This window comes from Carassius gibelio, chromosome B15 (assembly GCF_023724105.1).
Source record: "Carassius gibelio isolate Cgi1373 ecotype wild population from Czech Republic chromosome B15, carGib1.2-hapl.c, whole genome shotgun sequence".
NCBI lineage: Eukaryota > Metazoa > Chordata > Actinopteri > Cypriniformes > Cyprinidae > Carassius > Carassius gibelio.
Window position 1 is genome coordinate 23,499,382 of NC_068410.1, and position 19,962 is coordinate 23,519,343.

The 19,962-nt window shown below is 36.0% G+C and overlaps 1 protein-coding gene across 5 annotated transcripts in view; it reads left to right on the forward strand.

The window, feature by feature from the left end:
• Nucleotides 1-19,962, forward strand: part of LOC127973093 (NACHT, LRR and PYD domains-containing protein 3-like) — a 116,306-nt gene that overhangs the window by 41,426 nt on the left and 54,918 nt on the right. The window contains exons 1-2 of one of the 5 annotated variants that reach the window (XM_052577144.1): nt 13,625-13,719; nt 14,909-15,113. The exons of 1 other annotated variant lie outside the window; for it this stretch is intronic. In XM_052577144.1, the coding sequence (XP_052433104.1) occupies nt 14,965-15,113 (149 nt within the window). In that variant the 5' untranslated portion in view covers nt 13,625-13,719; nt 14,909-14,964. Of the gene's footprint in view, nt 1-13,624; nt 13,720-14,908; nt 15,114-16,649; nt 17,208-19,962 lie in introns of those variants that run through there. 3 more of the 5 variants (XR_008157247.1, XR_008157246.1, XR_008157248.1) reach the window with 3 other exon arrangements.

Here is a 19,962-nt window from a genome sequence, read left to right on the forward strand (position 1 = left end):
TGAAGTTGGGTCTTCAGAAATCCAGGTAGTTATATAACGTAAATGGGCAGCAAGTTGATATCTTCTAATATCCGGAAGACCCAAGCCACCCATATCCTCTGGTAAACGCAATATATTAATCCTAAGGCGAGGTCTTTTATTAGCCCATATAAAAGAACTGAACCATCTGTCTATATCTTTTAATGTTTTCTGTAAGAAAAGAACTGGAATCATCTGAATCGGGTATAATAATCTTGGGAGAACATTCATTTTCAAAAGAGCAATGCGCCCCAGCCAAGAAATAGGTAGAGTATTCCATCTTTCTAGATCAAGCTTAATACGATTAAAAAGAGGAGTAAAATTTGATTTAAACATCTGGTCAAATTTAGGGGTTATATGTATTCCCAGATATACAAAGCCCATCGTAGACCACTTAAATGGGAAAGAAAGTGAACCTGAAGGGACAGTTTGTAGGTTACCAAGTGGCATAGCTTCAGATTTACTAAAATTAATCTTATAGCCTGAGAAAACGCTAAAATCTTTAATGACACTTATGAGATTAATTATAGATATGTCCGGTTTAGATAAGAAAACGAGCACATCTTCAGCAAAAAGATTAATCTTATGTTGCCTACTGGCTATAGCCAAACCATGTATACCTGGATTTGACCTAATTGCCTCAGCCAAAGGTTCTATTACTAAAGCAAAAAGAAGGGGTGATAATGGACAGCCTTGTCGAGTGCCCCTACTGATCCCAAAACTGGAAGAACGTAAGCCATTAGTTATAACAGCAGCAAGAGGGCCTGTATACAACAGCTTCACCCAACTAACAAATTTTTCACCCAGACCGAATTTAGATAATGTACAAAACAAGTAAGGCCACTCAACTCGATCAAACGCCTTTTCTGCGTCCATTGAGACAACAAGACTGTCCATTTTCTGCTCATGTGAAAACTGAATAATATTTAATAGTCTACGAATACTATTTCCAGAGTTACGTCCCTTAATAAAACCAGTTTGATCTTCTTTAATAAGTTGAGGGAGTAAGTCTTCAAGCCTTTTAGCAAGAATTTTAGAAAGAATTTTGAAATCACAATTTAATAGGGATATTGGCCTATAAGAGGCACAATCTTCTGGTTGTTTTCCCTTTTTAAGTATCAGAGAAATATTAGCTTCCCGTAAGGAAGGAGGTAGAATACCATTCTCTAATGAATAATTAAACATTTCTAAAAGAGGATCTACCAAAACATCTTGAAACTCTGAATAAAATTCAGAACTTAGTCCATCTGGACCAGGGGCTTTCCCAGTGTGCAAACTCCCGATTGCTGATAACACCTCCTCCTTTAAAATAGGACCATTAAGAGCAAGCTTCTGATCCTCCAATATAGAAGGTAACTCTATTTTAGAAAAAAACACATCCATAAGGCTTAATGAGTTACATGGGGACTCTGCTTTATATAGTGTTTTAAAAAAGTTAACAAATGTATTGTTAATTATTGTAACATCAGAAGAAGAATGCCCCTGATCATCCTTGATTGAAGATATCATTTGTGAGTCTGCTTTTTTCTTAGTAAGATAAGCCAGGTATTTCCCTGGCTTATCACCATGTTCATAGAGCCTTTGTTTAGCGAACCTAACTTTTCTCTCAGCAGAACTTATATGCAAGGACTCTAAAGCAGAACGTAATGCAGTAATTTCCTTTAATTTTGCTGACTTCGGATTTTGAACATAATCACTCTCTGCTCGTTTAAGTTTTGTATCTAGAATGTTCTTCTGTTCTATTTGCCTCCGCCTCTTACTAGAGGTGTAAGAAATTACAAGACCTCTTGAAAAAGTTTTAATCGTTTCCCATAGCAGAGACTTATCTTCTGTAGAGGGAGAATTGATAGCAAAAAAAGATTGGAATTCTGACATAAAATAAGAACAGAATTTGCTATCCTTAAGAATAAAAGGGTTAAATCTCCAATTCCTCGTTTGATTAAAAGGACTCTGCAACTTTAAATGTAAAAAAACAGGAGCATGATCTGAAATTATAATTTTTCCAATAGCGCTGTAATCTATAAATTGTAACAGTCCCTTAGGAACAAAGAAAAAGTCTATTCTTGTGTGGCAACAATGTTGTTTAGAATAGAAAGTAAATTCTTTATCAGCTGGATGCTGTGCACGCCATGCATCAACAAAATCCAAATCTTCACATAAAGAATTAATAAATTTAGCCTGAAATGAGGGAGTCAAACCTGAAGGTAATTTGTCCATAAGTGGGTTCAGTTGACAGTTAAAATCTCCTCCCACAATAGAACGAGTAACCTTGAATTCCAACAATTTGACGAATGCATTTGTTAAAAAATCACATTGATGACCAGGGGGAAAATATACATTCATAATGGCGATTTCTTCGTCTTGCAGCAAACCCTTCACAATCACATAACGCCCATTTTTATCTTTGATACAATTTATCAGCCTGAAAGGTAAAGATTTTTTTAACAAAATGGCCACTCCTCTACTCCTCGATGTAAATGAGGAGAAAAAGACATGACTAAAGCCCAGCTGTTGCAATTTAAGATGTTCTTTATCATCAAGATGAGTTTCTTGTAAAAGGGCTATATCAACATTCTCCTTTTTAAGCAATGTGAGAATTGACTTCCTCTTCACGGGTGTATGTATCCCATTAACGTTCCAGGAACAAATTTTAAGCATACTAACTGACATGTTTTATAATAAGGGAGAAAAAGAAGAAGAACAAAAACAAATCCCGACAAAAATGTTTCCTATAGCAGAAATACAGTCCCATGTTAACATCAAAGGTGAGCTGAAAAGTGCAAAACAAAAACAACAACAACAATAAACACGTAACTATAATACAAGAAACAGTACAAACTGTACTCAGATTAGAACCAGTCATTACTCTGAAATGGTTCAAAAAACGCAATTCAGTGTAAAAGGGACCCTGAACGACAAAAGAAAGTTGGTTACCCCTTACCGCTGACAGACCTGCGGACCTTAAACGCACACTGCATGTCCATGTGACAGAGGGCCTAATTTAACCAAAGCCGAAAAGAAGAAAAAGAAAAAGTGTATCTGTCTACATATTGTGGCGTACACATACCCAAGTCCTTTTCATTGCCAGCATGACAAATGAAAACATTCACAGGGATATTCCCTCCTGCGACGACAAGAATTTGTCCACCTCAATTGGATCCTGAAACACGTTGGTAGCTCCTCGATATGTGACCTTGAGAGATGCAGGATAAAGCTGCGCATAAGTGGCACCGGCTGCCTTCAGACGCTTCTTGACCTCGTCAAATTGTTTGCGTTTACGCAAAACCGCGGCTGAGAAATCCTGAAAAATTTTCACCTTGGAGTTTCCGAACATCAAAGCCTTCTCACCGTTACCCAAATCTCTCGCTGCTGCGATGACCCGTTCCTTGTCTACGTAGTTATGAAATCTCACCAAAACTGCCCTTGGATACGGGGATGCCGTCTTGAGAGCTCTGCCTGGAACGCGATGGGCTCGTTCAATCTTCATGCGGCCAGATTTCGTTTGAATGCCCAGAGAGTTCGGCAGCCAGGATTCGAAAAAATTAACAGGGCGATCACCTTCTGCATTCTCTGGGAGCCCAACAATACGTATGTTTTTCCTTCTCCCTCTGTTTTCCAAATCATCCACATGTTCTGTTAATTCCCGAATTCGTTTCGCTAGCGTCTCCAATTTATCCTCGACCGGGGCGGCAGCATCTTCCACCGCGGAAATTCGATTCTCAGTTTCGGTGATTCGTTTTTCATGATCATCTAGCTTCTCGTTCTGTTGTTGCAAGAGCTGTGACAGTGGACTTAACTTTTCATCAATCAATTTCGAAATGTTTTCTGTGACTTCCTTAATAATCTGTCGTGGGCCCGGTTCGGAAACATTGATGCTAGCATCTGAACTAACAGTAGCATTATCTTCACCCTCACGGTTATGCTCTGTCTCTGATTTGCTCGAATTTTTAGTGTTCCTTTGAGGCATGTTGGTCGATTGCTTCAAAAAGTAGGTGTCTAAACTCATAGCAAACTATGCAGCCAGCAACACAAAAAATAATGAGCTCCTCCGCCGAAAATAATGATAAATGAATGTAATAGCCCGCACCGTCTGAATAACGCGACCGTTCTCTAAGCCGCCATCTTGGATCCCCCCACAGGTAAACATTTTAAAAATTGTATGTGGAGGCTTTACTTTTCTAATTAATTGGTTAATCATATAATGTTGTGTTGCAAAAGTGTGCTCAATTCATAATACAATAAGGAATTACATGAATTTCATTTTATTATTACATAGGGCTGTAAGGGAAACAGGTCAATTTAGCTCAAAGGGAATCATTTAATAATTTACAGGGAATTTGAACAGAGTCACTGTTTCACGCCTGATCAATGAGACGCCCTGGGATTCATTGAACAAGCCGTTTAACATCAAATCTGTGCTGGATATTAATATCCAAAGTATAGTGAAAACACTATCAATTAGCACAGTAACAAGATCGGCAGTTTAAGACATTAACTTGTAAGCACAAAACACAAGATACTTTTCTTTTCAATATGAATAAGGCTTTATTAGATAAATCTAAGACATATTAGCTAATCTAACACATAAACGCAAGCACTCACACATTCACACAAGTTGCAGGAAGGTTGAAAGTTAGGAAAGATGAGTTTAAGAGAATGGAAATATGGAATCCCAAGTTTACAGCAATACGTTAAATTGCATAGACATGAACAACCATCAATCATGTAATTAGCCCTCGCATTGAGTTCCTCAACGTGACTAAAATTATATTAGATATACCAGCACAACAAATATCTTGGGATACGTTGCCTTCGTTTCCTGTGAAAGGGACTCCCGTTGAAAGGGGTATCCCGGTGTCGCTGATTGGCTGGAAGTTCAGTAGTGAAGTGACGTCTTGGGGAGCCCGTGGTTGTTGGGCGTTGGCTGAAGGTGCAGAGTTGTGTGCGCTGGTCAAAGTTGAACGTGCACCCGAGGTCAGGCGTCGGAGACTCAACGTTACAAAACTTAACTCAGAACACAAAACTCTCAAACGGAAAAGAAAAGAAATAAAGTTTGACGAGACTAGGTTGTGTTCCTTCTCATCGTGGCATAGTAGCAGCAGGCAGGCACGCTGGAACCGCGCTCAAAGAACAATGATGACTAACCGCATGGCTAGATGCTACAAGCTAGCCGAAGCATAGCTAGAGACTAGAAACTGGGATGACTGATAGCACAAGCAATGCTAGAACTATATGCCGACATGGCTAATAGCAGCAGCTAGGGACTAAAAGCAAGGCATGACTGATAGCACAAGCAATGCTAGAACTAAAAGCTAAAGCTAGGTAGCAAAGCTACAAGCTAAAAGCTAAGAGCAGGCATGACTAATAGCAGACACTTAAAAGCTGACTAAAAGCAAAATTTCATGGTGTCCAAAGTATTTAAACTTCCCTGTTGGCCACACCTCAAATTTTTTCTTGACCAATCAGATATTGTCTTGGCTCGGGGGGTATCATAAATCATATGTTTATCTTACCAAGCATATGGTCCGAATGTTCCTGCTCTGGCAGGGTCTAATTTTGGACATGATTCCTATAACACGATTATGATATATTTTACAAATAAATACACAATACAAAAAAAGACATACACAATAAGTGATTATACAATATGGAGTTAAGCAATGGAATGATTCATTTATAAGTCTTTTTGAGTTCATTCTGGTCCATATATATGTACAAAAGAAGTTTCTTTGCCATTCTCTGGCAAAGGACTTTTCTGTGAAGACAGAGGTTTAAAGCCCTTCCCAACCTTAGGAATTTCATTCTGGTTCTGCTGGGTGGGGGAAGTCAATGCAAGTATTTAACTTGATCTCCTGCGTTTACATGTGATGTCCAGCGTTGCATTTCCATTACCTACAACACATTTGGCACCAAATTTCTCTTCTTTGAATTGAAATTGTAAATAATTGTTCTAGTGGTGTGAATGTTGAAGCTGTTGTGTGAACAAGTTGGTTGGTCATCTTGCTTGGTTCTTGTGGCACTAGAACTGATTTATGACTTCCTGAGGAATTCGGCTCTCGTGTTTCAATGCATACAGCTTTGATAGACTCTTTAATTTGTCTGGTTGGACTCATTTCTGTTACAGGGCTATCATAAAAAATATGTTAATCGGGGAGAAAAGGAGGAATCTAGGCCTTTTGAGACAAAGGGAATTATTCTTAAAGAAACTTTCCTTTTGTTTTGCAGAATGAATTCAAGATGTCTGCAACTCTGAGAATCATATTTGGAGTAGACGACACATCAAAATTAATTCTGCCCAATGGAATACCCAATTCTATAGAGGACCTTAAAGGAGAGATTGTAAGACACTTCGGCCTGTCTGGAAATTTCAGGCTGCAGTATAGAGACATTGATTTCGACAATGAGTTTGTGAACTTAACATAAACTTCAGAAATCAAAGACAAGAGCACAGTTAAAGTTATTAACTTGCCAGGTGAGACAATCACACTCACACTCACTACACTGTAAAACCTGACAAGTAAACTGAACTCAAACCGTTTGAGTAAACAGATTGCTTTGATTTAAACCCTGTAAGTTTTAAAACTTTGCATTCAAATAATTAAGTGATTAACTAAGTGCTGATTGAGAATTAGTGATGAACAGCTGCTGTTAACAAACAGAATCACTGAAGAAAAGAGAAACACAAGAACTACTACAACTGACTTCAGACACAGACTTAGATGAAATCAACTGAAATAAAATACATGAAATCTCTCAAGTTCTGATTAAACAACCTCACAAACAGCATCAGCAGCTCCACTTATTAATAACCAGACTGACTTTATTTCTGTCAGACGTCTATAGAAGATCTTATTGAGAATGAACTAAGGTTTAGATGTTGATTTATTGTTTCATTTGAAGTAACCATGTTAGAGATCAGTGTTTGCTTTAGTTGTGCTCTTGACCCTTGACTTCTGTCTTAGTTTTTTCTCTGGCTGTTATAACCGTGTGTTTCTAAAACACATTTGTTGTAACTCAAAAGCCCGGAAGAAATGCCGTCAGGTGTTAACCTGTACCTAGATGTAGGTTGTTATACTTTATATCGGTGATGATAATTATCAATTATTGAACTGTACAGAGTCTACTCTCTGATGAAATAGGTGTTGTGTAATTTGACTGATTCTAGTAAAAGTGATGCTAAAAGCCAGTGGTTCTGTAATAATCAGTTAATCTGAACGATTTTTCAAACATTGTGGTCTTCTACAGTGTCAAACAGTCACACAAAGACATCAATAATCAAAATATGAACCTCAACAATGGTGACCATAAAAAAAATGCTGCAGAGCATGCTGGGAGCCATGGATGAGTTTTGTACTACAATAGTACCCAGAATGCATTGCAGCATGTTTTCTTTTTTTTTGTCACCATTGTAGAGGTTCATATTCTGATTATTGATGTCTGTGTTTGACCAACTACTGGGATGGAATACAAATGTATGTGTACAAAATGTTTATGAAGCATTTTTATATTAACTGATTATCACAGACTCTTAGGGGATCCACTTCTACTAATTGCACATTTGTTTCCTCAGAGATTAGACTTTGTACAGATCAATATTTGTGAATAATAATGAATAATTATCATCACCGATATAAAGTATAACAACCTACATCTAGGTACAGGTTAACACCTGATGGCATTTCTTCTGGGCTTTTGAGTTACAACAAATGTGTTTTATAAACACACGGTTATAACAACCAGAGAAAAGACTAAGACAGAAATCAAGGGTCAAGAGCCCAACTAAAGCAAACACTGATCTCTAACATGGTTACTTCAAATGAAACAATAAATCAACATCTAAACCTTAGTTCATTCTCAATAAGATCTTCTGTAGACGTCTGACAGAAATAAAGTCAGTCTGGTTATTAATAAGTGGAGCTGGTGATGCTGTTTGTGGGGGTTGTTTAATCAGATCTTGAGAGATTTCATGTATTTTATTTCAGTTGATTTCATCTAAGACTGTGTCTGAAGTCAGTTGTAGTAGTTCTTGTGTTTCTCTTTTCTTCAGTGATTCTGTTTGTTAACAGCAGCTGTTCATCACTAATTCTCAATCAGCACTTAGTTAATCGCTTAATCACTTAATTGCAATGTATATCTTCTTTCAGTGAACTCAACTGAATTAAGTTCAGAGTACTCATAACTGTTAGTTTTTTCAACTTAAATGGTTTAAGGCAATCGGTTTCCTCAAACGGTTTGAGTTAACATAACTTAAGGATATCTGTTTACTCAAACCGTTTGAGTTAAGTTTACTTGTCGGGTATTACAGTCAAGGCAATCGGTTTACTCAAACGATTTGAGTTAAGTTAACTTGTCGGGTTTTACGGTGTAATGTTCCGTAAGGGGAAGATTTTTTTTGCTGTCCTCAGCATCAGACACAGACATACTTTCCTCCGCTGAATCTACATCTTCAGGTACTTCCCTTAGATCACAGCCATGGCCCACAAACTTTGAAATACCTCAGTTCAGTTATGAGGTACAGATTCAGTTAGAAAAGGCAAAACAAGCCTTCTGCAGCAGTGGAACTCTTCTTACAACAAGTAACAAACTGAGGTCCGGTATACTAGACGGTCTGGCATCAGAAATCATCAAATACAAAGTTTATCCTTCTAGTACAGAGCTTTATAATGTGGCTCAGGCTCTGATAACAAAGTATCCCTTTTTAAAGGAGAAAGGATCTGTCACTGGCTTTAATGGCTGGAAAACTACCGCACCAGACTAAGGAGCATTGGCTGCCCCGAGTTGAGCATCAACGCTGTAAAAGAAAAGCAAGTTGCCATGAGTCATGGACCTAACCAGGTTAAGAAGCCACGTATAGCAGAAGTCAACTATTGTCCTGATTACCCTGCAGGCGAAACTAAAGAGAGCCTTGAGGAAGAAAGGAAAGCAATTATATTGTAGGTGAAAAAGAAGAACAACCAACAGCTAATCAAAAGTAAAATGGAAAGAACCTTTGCCTATAAAAGACAGGAAGTCGTTAAAGATATGCCCTTCATAGCAGAGTTCAAAAACAGATGGCCACCCCTGTTTTCTGAAAGCCAGGTAAAGTATTATTCATGATCTGTATTTAATTTAAATACGTGGAATTAATGTCTAAATACTGTATTTGGGTATAAAACAAATGAGCACATATTTAATTGACAAAGGTTTGGAAGCAATGTGGTAAGAATCCATGCATTTGGTTGTTCTACTCTATATTACAATGCACATTACACATACATCCATATAAACTGGTTTCAGATACATTGAACCACCAACTAAAAACATTTAGCCAAAAGCAAACTCATGTTCCCTCTACACCAGGGGTGTCACACTCAAGTTTCAGAGAGGGCCAAAATTAAGAAATGGTACTGAGTGCCAAACAGTCTCACAGTGCTGTCTTAATATTATTATTATGGACACGCCAGCTCCACTTTTGAGGCAAACTGGATATAATTGTACCACGGCCAGATGTAGCCCACAGAGTTTGAGTTTGACATGCCTGCTCTACACCATATGTGATCATTTTAAATATATTTGTTTTAACTTAAGAGACTCATCGTGAATTTTTGTTTTAATACAGGTAAATGCAGAATTCACCCTCATCACCACAGTCCCCCTGTTCTCAACCTTTATGTCCCGACTGGATCATTACTCTAGCCAGCTATTGAGGGTATTCAAAAAGAAGGAGGGAACAGCAAGACGTGATATCTACGTAATCATTGCAGAAATGGACAAGGTATGTGTTTTGGGTGTATTGTGCTCCGACCCCTGGGGGTTTAACATTTATTCTAAACATAATTATGCTTTTTTTTGTATTATGGTCTTTAACCTTTCTATGGAAAGATAAATTATTTGCAAATACTATGCTATTTACAAATATGATTTGCTATCCACAAATACAAAATTCTGTGATTTGTACAAATAGATGTATTTCTGTAAATGTTTTTAATTTATAAAAAGGATACTTTATATTTTGTGCTCATTTATCATGAAATGTCAATTGTACATCTGCAACTCTGCTTGTGAAGTGTTGAATCTACTTTTCTGAATTGTCTGATGCAATTTTTCATTCGTCCATTCAATTACGTTTATTTTAGTTCAAACTGAACAGTAGTGCCTCCTTCAATGTGTCAATGGTATAAGATTGAGAAACACTTGAGCTATTTATGTAAAATATGGCTCGCTAAACAGTGAAATTATTTTCTCAAAATTATGTCCTTAAAAGGAATGAGTGTGTATCAGGCAATTGACAAATGCAGATTCAACACCACAAGCTGAACTGCAGATTTACAACTGACATTTCATGAAAATTGCACAAATCAATTAATTAAAAGTATGGCAGAATAAGGTCGTAATAGATTTGTCAATGTGATAATGACAGTTTCCTCAAATAAAATGTTCAAAATCAGTTGTTGGTTTCCCACAGAATCCCAGTGTTGAAGTGCGATGGACATGTATCCTAAAGGCGTTGTGCGTCTACTTAAATGAAAAGCCTGACAGCCTTATTAAGGAGTACTGGGTAAGTCGCATTCTTTGTCAATCATAAACAAATTGATACAGAAAATATGCATTTTTTACATTTTAATTTCACAAACCTGTGAATTGAAATGTGTTGTAGGCTCAGAACATGCATGTTATGCTATATTGATTTTTGCCAATGTTGGCAATATATAAAATTTTCAAAAAAAAAATATGATGATTGATCAACCAAAAACATAATGGAGAACAATTTCTATGTTAATGTATAACATTTTGTAAAGTTAAGCCAAAGAATCTTTCTTATTTAAACACAGGCAAAATAATAAGCAAATATACTTCTTGGGAATGAGTATTGTGTTCTCTAATTGTAAACTTAACATCTTTTGGGTTTGTTTCTAGTGTCATAGATGCATAATTAATAATGAGTCGCTTTCTTTGTCATAGGCTACTGAGGATATTGGTATTGATGCAATGACGGAAATGGAGAGACTGGCTTTGGGTGTCTACATTGTTTGACATGATGGAGCAGATGCTTCAGATCCACCTGAGGATGTTGGCGTCGTCATTGAAGGCTGCACAGTGCTGCGAGATCTGAGAGAGGTTGCAAATGGATGTGCAGTCCTGTTTGGCTTGATCTACTGTTTAAACTTGAGCTATCCCAAGGAGCTGCGATACACTTTAGAATTTCTTCAGAAAGTGTTTATGGAATTGGATGGGAACAAGTTCTCCACTAAAGTGCAGGTCCTCAAAAACAAACTGCATGAGTAAAATCACCTGCACCTGGCTTTGGACACTTTAATTGTGTTGACTTACTTTATTTTTGGACTGCTGCTAGACAAAATAAAGCTGAGATCAATGATGGTTTGTAATAAGCAAACAGGACTGCAGTTGGTCATCGACTTGCTTGGGGAGGCTCAGTTCTTTGGATTTTGGACTGCTGCTAGACAAAACATCTAGCAATCTAAAGACAATGTTGGTTGTGGTAATTGGCATTTAAACATCTCTTGTATTCTGATTTCTTAAGAATCAAAAGATGTGAAATACAACAAACACTGGTTTGTTATAATGAAACCATCTCAAACAATTTAAGATGAAGATTGTTTTTTGCTACGTAAACATTGCTGATTTTCTATTTCTCCTTTTGATGCAAACTATAAACCTTGTATTTTTCATAAAAATGTTCTTGATAAGTCAGCATGTATGTAAAGTCTGAACTTAGTATGTTCTAATGGTGAAGTGAGAATTTTCTGCAGCATAAATCTTCTTGATTGTAAACTTCAGTTAATTTAACCTCCCTCCATATAGAAAACAAGGATTTGCCTCTTTAGTTTTTATTTCAGTAGGCAACACCTGTTAGACATTGTTGACGTCAAAGTTCAGATTTACTAAAAAGCTATAATGGGATTGAACATTATCGGATGGTGAAAGATTCACAAACAAGTTTTATATTTTAGAATTTTTTTATATATATTGGTCTATTCTTTGCACAACTTTTTTTTTTTTTTTTGGAATTCATCCTTTTGATGGGAATTGAAACATGTGAAGTGCTAAAATCTACTGAGGCCTCAAGGTAAAAAAAAAAAATATTTGTTTAAAAATATATTTTGTTCTTGGCAGGAGTTTGGCTTTCAAAATTTCAACTAAAATGGAATGGTTAAATATATTAGGCTACTGCATATATATGATTATTTAGGATCATTGTGTTTCTGACAGTTTACAAAAAAAAAAATTAGGATAAATTACTGTATATCTCATTGTCCCAATGCCAATTATGTATTTTGTGATAAAATTTGATGAGACACATCAAATGAAATCTGGCACATAGTGGACATGCAGTGCAACAATCATTTTTCCATTTATTTGAAAGTCATGTTAGTCCGAGTTGTCAAATTGTTTTTTTTTCCCTTGAGAAAAGTTTATAGTTAAAGGAGTTTATTAAGCTAAAAAAACAATACGGATTTGCCTCTACTTTTTATTGCAGCAGGCAATACATGTTAAACATTCTTGATGTTGTCAAAGTTCAGATTCACTTTTGGGACTATAAAGCTATAATGGGATTTAACATTATCAGATGGTGAAAGAGATTCACGAACACGTTTTATATTTTGAATTATTATTTATATTGGTCTATTTGCATTTTATACGTGGATTTATGTTGGTGTCTTAAATTGTATTTGTACACTTTGAATTCGTATGTAAGTTTTGCTTACATATTTGTAATAATTGTATCAGTCATGATAATCCCAGATATAGTAATGTACCTTGAAGGTCAAAATTACTTTTTGACTTAATTATATTTCAAAACCCAAGGTGAATAAAGTTAATTAAAGTGACTTGAGTAGTTTTCTTTTTTAACCGAGCAAGTATAATCAACACAAATGGATAACATTAGCAAAGCTTATTTCTGTTTAATAAATTGAACTTAATCAGGTAATGTTAGTTCAAGCTATAGTTATTAAATTCAAGACAATAATTTACATTTATTCAAAATAATTGTGTAATGTACCATTTAATTAACACCGTTATGAACGATTTACTTAAAACATTATGTTACAATTAATTGTATATTACCTTTTCCATTTAAACAACTAAGTTTTATGGGACCAGTTGACATAACTTTATTAATTAAATACAACATTTCATTTCTTAGAGTGTGTGGCAGTAGTAATGCAATATTTAGAAAATGTACTTTTGTACTCTTGATACTCAAGTACTTTTAAAAACAAGTGCTTCATTACTTTTACTTAAGTACACAACTGACTGTAGTACTTTAACTTGTACTTGAGTAAAATTTTGCAAGGGGTATCTGTACTTTTACTCAAGTAAAAAAGCTGTGTACTCTGTCCGCCTCTGAAGAAACTGCACATTCAAACTATAAAACTATAAAGATAAATGGTTAAACAGTTTAGACATTATGACAAAAACTCTAGTTGTAAAAAAAGTTACTTTTTTACCTTGAATTTCAGTTCTCCCATAAGGTAGTTTCACATGTGATGACTCCAGCTCATTCCTGATTGGATAAATCAGCAATGTTGCAACTGCCACACATTGCAACTGTCCCCACTCTCCCCTATTACATATTAGTGGAGTTAAAATAAAACAGCACACACCTTAAGCAGGTAGAAACGAAAGTAAAAGGAGGAACGTAAATGACGCCATTTTACCCTGTTAACTTTGAGTGTTTCAACTGTCGCATATTCTGAGGTAAGTTCAGAACTTGTTCTTCGGGTGACCATGTTGAGATATTGAAATGAGCTGCTGCTGTTTAGGTTTATGATCTTCTTAACATGGGATTTAAAACACAAATGTTTTTTCAACAGTACAAACTAACAAAAATGGCAGAAAAGTTAAAGATTGTATTCCTTTTGGTATCACGCGAATAAACAATCTTTGTTTAATCATTTAAAAAACAAAACAGTTGTGTAAATGTATGAGAAATATTTGTTTAAATTTATATACAAACATTTCTAGATCAAAATTGATCGACTTGATTGACTAGATCGGCTTGGAAGGCCATTTTCACACAGATATGCATTATTGTACTATGATGATCACATTAGAAGCATATTAATGAAGCAGTGATTGTTAAACAGACACAGTGTCTCAATAATAAGTGGTGTATGTAACTGTACTCTACTGGCCGCTGTGGTTGCCAGCATTGTACTGTTAATTATAGCTCTCTACAGTTAATTTACAGTACTTCATTTTTACAGTATGTTACTGTTATTATACCATGTACACATGGTAAATTAATGCTGTTAAAGGGATAGTTCACCCAAAAATGAAAATTTTATGTTTATCTGTTTACCCCCAAGGGCATTCAAGATGAAGATGTCTTTGTTTCTGCAGTAGAACACAAACAGAGATTTTTAATACAAACCGTTGCAGTCTGTTAGTCTTATAATTTATGTGAATGCAACCATGGCTAAAACACACAATAAAACAAAACAAACAAACAAAAAAAAAAAAAAACAGACACAAAAATAAAACCAAATTAAACCCTGAGGCTCGTGAAGATACATTGATGTGTAAAGACAGCTAAGGTCTGCAGCATCTGTTACAACGTGCATTTTTGGTATGATTAAAAATCACTGGCTGTTACAAAATTGAGCTGAAGTCAGTTCACAATTTTTCAAGGTTCAAATATATAGTCATTTACAAAAAAAATATACAGTATAAATATTCAAAAATAATAATTTAAGAAAAACCTTGTTGAGATTACAGTTAAATATGTATATGTAAATGTGTAAATGTTAAATATGCATTGGTTTTATAATATGAGGATGGTAAAAATTCTGCAAACATCATACAGATTAAGAGTGCAGGCCTACTGTGTTATAGCTGTATTGTGTCATTATATATCAGAATTTAACTCAGTGTTTGCACATAACAGATTTGAAATTAGTCTCCTCACAATATTTTGGCAAATGAGAGCAGGAGGACACTAAAATGAGCCTACATAAAGAGAAAGTTGATGATGGCCCTGCCTCTAAAATGAGTTGTACATCTCCTGGATCCAGCTGTGTGCATGTGAAGAGTGTTCAGCCCACAATGAAACATCCTGTTAAACTCATTAATGCAGTGGGCTCTGACTCCAGGTAAGACACTGGCCATTTTACACAGCTATTTTATCTAAAGTGACTTGCAGTCCATTAAAGAAGCCTGCGGTAAGTGAGTGTCGTCTCATGGTGCCATCACACAGACAGACAAAATCACATTCCTGAACCCTCCATGATGCTGTTCTTCATTGGTGGAAAGATCTTCCCACATCCCAGTTCCTTGTAAATGTTTTAAGAAAAATCATTGATTGAATCCCTAGCCTATACTTCTCCGAACAGTCTTGGAACTTTGTGTTCATGTTCATGCTCATGTTACTGCGATCTTAGGATGAAATGCTTTTATTTGCATAATTATATATATATATATATATATATATATATATATATATATATATATATATATATATATATATATATATATATAAAAGAGCCCAACCGATATATTGGCTGGCCGATATTATCGGCCGATATGAGCTTATTGCATTTAAATCGGCATCGGCATCGGTAAAAATGGTGTGGTAGTTCTAGCTAACGGTCCTATTATTATCACTTCTAAATATTCTGTAACATCACTTACAGCCGCTAATGCATTGCTATATTAGATTAGCCACAAAACTAATACAATGTTTATCAGTGGAAGAGCGCGAACGTTTATAAGATGTCAAACTATAACGTTAGCGTTTATCTTATTCAAAATATATCTGCAATGTTTCCCACATAATGACCGCGTAAGGGGCCGTTCAGATATCGCGCCTAAAAACGCGTGGAAAATGCTAGGCGCGCCGCTTTTTCCTTCTTTCCAAAGCGCTCAGGCAGAAGCGCTCCTGAGGCGTCTGCCTTTGCTAAGCAACCTTGACGTGCTCTCTCCATGAAGACGCGGAAATTTCAGCAAAGGATAAATGGATTTGCAGCACTAAAAATCGCTCGCTGTAGCTCTGCTACTAAATTTATTTCAAAATGGCAATCCATATACAGCTATGAACAGCTGTTCCTTCATCTTGGCTCAGTTTTCAACGTTGTTACGGGAAAAGATTAAGCTGATTGGTTAGTTCTTGTCACATGACCCGCGGTGCGCTTGCGGCATTCTGAAAAGTTGAGATGTTTTTAACTCGATGCGGTGCGGACGCGCCTGGAAAAAACGGTGCTTCCCTGCACAAAGAGAAGAGGAGAAGATATACAGGTCCATTGTGAATGTGTCTGTGAGAGCAAATATAGTGTAGTTACAGTAACTACAGTAGGTGCATCAGAAATGATTAAACCAGAGGGGACATGTAAATAAATGTGAGCTGAACACGCGCTTTTTTCTTTTTTTTTCTTTACAGATTGTTTCAAAGCAGCTTTACAGACATAACAGGAAAATGTTGTAATAATATGGTTAAATATAAGTAGGTAATAGGTCATACCTATTGCTTGACAAATAATATATATATATATATATATATATATATATATATATATATATATATATATATATATATATATATATATATATATATATATATATTTCTCATTTTTGCCTATGTAGGAGATCCATGTTTATTCTAATTCTAATTCTAATGATGACATGAGTAATGATACATCGTGATATTATTAATAAACATGCTTATTCTTTCTCTGTCTCTCTTTCTGCCTACAGATGGCTGAAAAAGGTGAATGCTGTAGCAGCAAAGTGTGGGACTACTTCTGCAAATACTTTAACTTTAGTATTATAATTTATTTACAGTACACACACAGACTGTTAAAACCAGCTTCAACTGGAAGAAAGTAAAAGTGTTAAATGTTTAAAATCAGACTGTTTTTTGATCATTACAAAATATATACTTTTGATGTGCAATTGTTTAGTCATTGAGACCGTAATCTAAGGCTTTTTTTTTTTTTTTTTTTACATAAATCCTTTCTGGAAAATGGTTTATACAGCCCACATACAGAAAACCAGCAGGGGTTCAGATAAAAAATCGGCAGCTGGCAGCAGGAAGTGGCTGCCATTGACAGCCGGAAGGCAGTAACTGTCAGCCGGATGGTAGGCGGGACCTGCCATTCGGTGGGAGCCAATCAGTATCGACCAACGTGGGCGCAACCAATCAGATATAACTGCACCCAAACGCTTCAGTAATGGTTGCGATTGATCAAACGGTAAGTTCAGAAATTGGTCATCGGAGTAATTAATGTTTTTTTGCGTTGTTAGTTTGATTTTAATTGGTATCTTGGTGAACGACTTGGTAGACTTGGTGTCTACTTTGGTTTAATTGTTCAATGAAATCTAATTAGTGGTAGCAACGTTGTTTGTGTACCTTGTTAGGGGCCTACCATTAACTTCAAATTACGTTTGACGTACCATTAAATATTAACGTTTGTTAGCGTGTTAACAGTCTATTGAATAATATAAAAGAATGTTGTTTGACTGGAATGATAGAAGATACATTTGCAACACTAACCATATATTTTTGCATGTTAAGTCTTTCAGGAGATTGTGTGATATACATTAACTTAAGAGTACTTAAAATAAGTTTTTTTTTTTTTTTTTTTTGCATTATTGAGGTGTGTTTTCTCTAATACTATGCATGTGCAGAACTGTTCTGTGTACCAGTTGAAGACAATTATTATTAGGGCCCGAGCACCGAGGTGCGAGGACCCTCTTGTATCTGCTTTGTTTTTTATTAGGGCCCGAGCACCGAGGTGCGAGGACCCTCTTGTATCTGCTTTGTTTTTTATTAGGGCTCAAGCCCGAAGGGGCGAAGAGCCCTATTGTTCTTCTAAGGATTATTCTTGTTATTATTATTTTTATTTTTTATTAAACCTTCCGGGGTGTTTTGGGGGCCTTAACATGCTCAAAAACTCTTGAAAATTGGCACACACATTGGAATCTGCGGCCATCAGGACGCCGCAGAGGCTGGGACCCGGGCGTGGCACAGGGGCTCTACAGCGCCCCCTGGAAGACAGTCAGATTTCTTGAACCATAGCTCACACACACTTGCATGTATTTATATCAAACTCGGTACACTTATAGATCTCATTGAGCCGAACAACTTTCACACTTTATGTCATAGGCTCCGCCCAACAGGAAGTCAGCTATTCAGGGCTGTTTAAAAAAAGCATGCTCTGGAATTTGAAATACTCCTCTGAGGTTTTCAACCCGTTCGCCACGAAACTCGGTGAACATGATCTCAAGACATTGAGGATGAAAAATTGCGAGGGGATTTTTGATATCTCGAACGGTTTGCCCGTGGCGAGGCATGGAACTTATGGCGAGAAATGAGAAACAGGAAATGTCTAATAACATCCACATACATTTCCTGAATTTGATCAAACTTCATGGGTTTGTTCGTTGTATGATACCGATTGTATATATGTGGCTATTAAGAGTCAACGTTATAGCGCCACCAACTGGCAGCAGGAAGTGTGTCATTTTCCAAATGCTTTGAATTCAGCATCTTATTTTTACTCGATTTACTTAAAACTTCATCAGAATAATGACGAAACACGGCCGATGTAAATCTGTTGTGGGGATATTGATATCTGATATAGTGTTGCCATGGCAACGTGTCAAACTTGAATGTTCTGTTATGGTGAGTTTGAGGCAGACAACAAGCTCAGATTTACATGAAACTCAAAACACATATCAGTATTAGTGATAGCTAGACAATGGCAAAAGCTTTTAAAAGGGCGTGAAGGAGGCACTCTATAGCGCCACCTTTTGTCAAAAGTGGGGGGGTTAGTTTTAGCTACAGACACCAAACTTGGTACATAAATTGTTCTTTTCAAGACGGACAACTTTCTAATTCACAGTCATCAGCTACGATCAACAGGAAGTCGGCTATTTTGATTTGAATGTGTATTTTTGAGATTTTACAGTTGTGAATTAATGAATACTCCTCACAGGGGAAGTACACTATACACACCAAACGTTGTCTACATGAAGAAAAAACATCGAGGAACTTAAATTGCGAACAGATTTTGGTTAGCTTGAACGGTTTTGTCGTGGTGATTTTTTGAAATGACAGTAAAAAGTGAAACATTAATCGTCTTGTATTTTTAAATTGCAGCTTCCAAACCTTTAAAAAACATTTTTAATTTAGAAAACCAGTGATTCTGAGGAAATATGCATAGTTTCATGACTTTACAGCACTGTATGATTAAAAGAAAATTAAAAAACGGTCAGACATCTGATCTCACTCTGTCACTCTGTGTGCTGACTCTGTGTGTGTGTGTGAGTGTGAGTGGGGGAGGGGTGTGAGCTGAGTGGCAGACAGACAGAGAGAGAGAGAGAGAGAGAGAGAGAGAGAGAGAGACTTAAACATCTCTTTAATCACCAGAAAAAAAACTGTATTTTAAATAGTTATTTTTTTGTTGTTGTTGCTAATTGTGCTGTTATCATTACATCTTAAGAAATATCTTAGGCCTTATCCTTTTCTGACAGTTTCAGTGATTAAAAAAAATCCTAAAAAACCTTATTTGTGCTGCAAATAATAATTTCAAACTCATTTGATACTGACCTCTGTCACCCTGTGACATGACATTTATTTGAATTTACATAATCTCAAGGATGTAACAGTAAAACTGTTCAGCTCACAGATGAAGACTAAGCTTTAATGCAAGCAGAACTATTTCACAAATGCTTATAGGTTAATGAAATCATAACAAAACACTTTTAAATTATTTAAGGATTTGGTAACACTTTAAAATAATGTCTCAATTGTTAACATTAGTAAATGCATTGGTAACACTTCATAATAGCTGCAATTCTTAGCTAAGCATTAGTAAATAGTAATATAAAATGTAAGCATTTTATAAATACAGCTATAATTAAATTGTTCATGGTTTATATGCACATTTATTTTGAGCAGATTAAAGGCTGTAATCTCCCTAAAAAAAATTAAAATAAAAAATA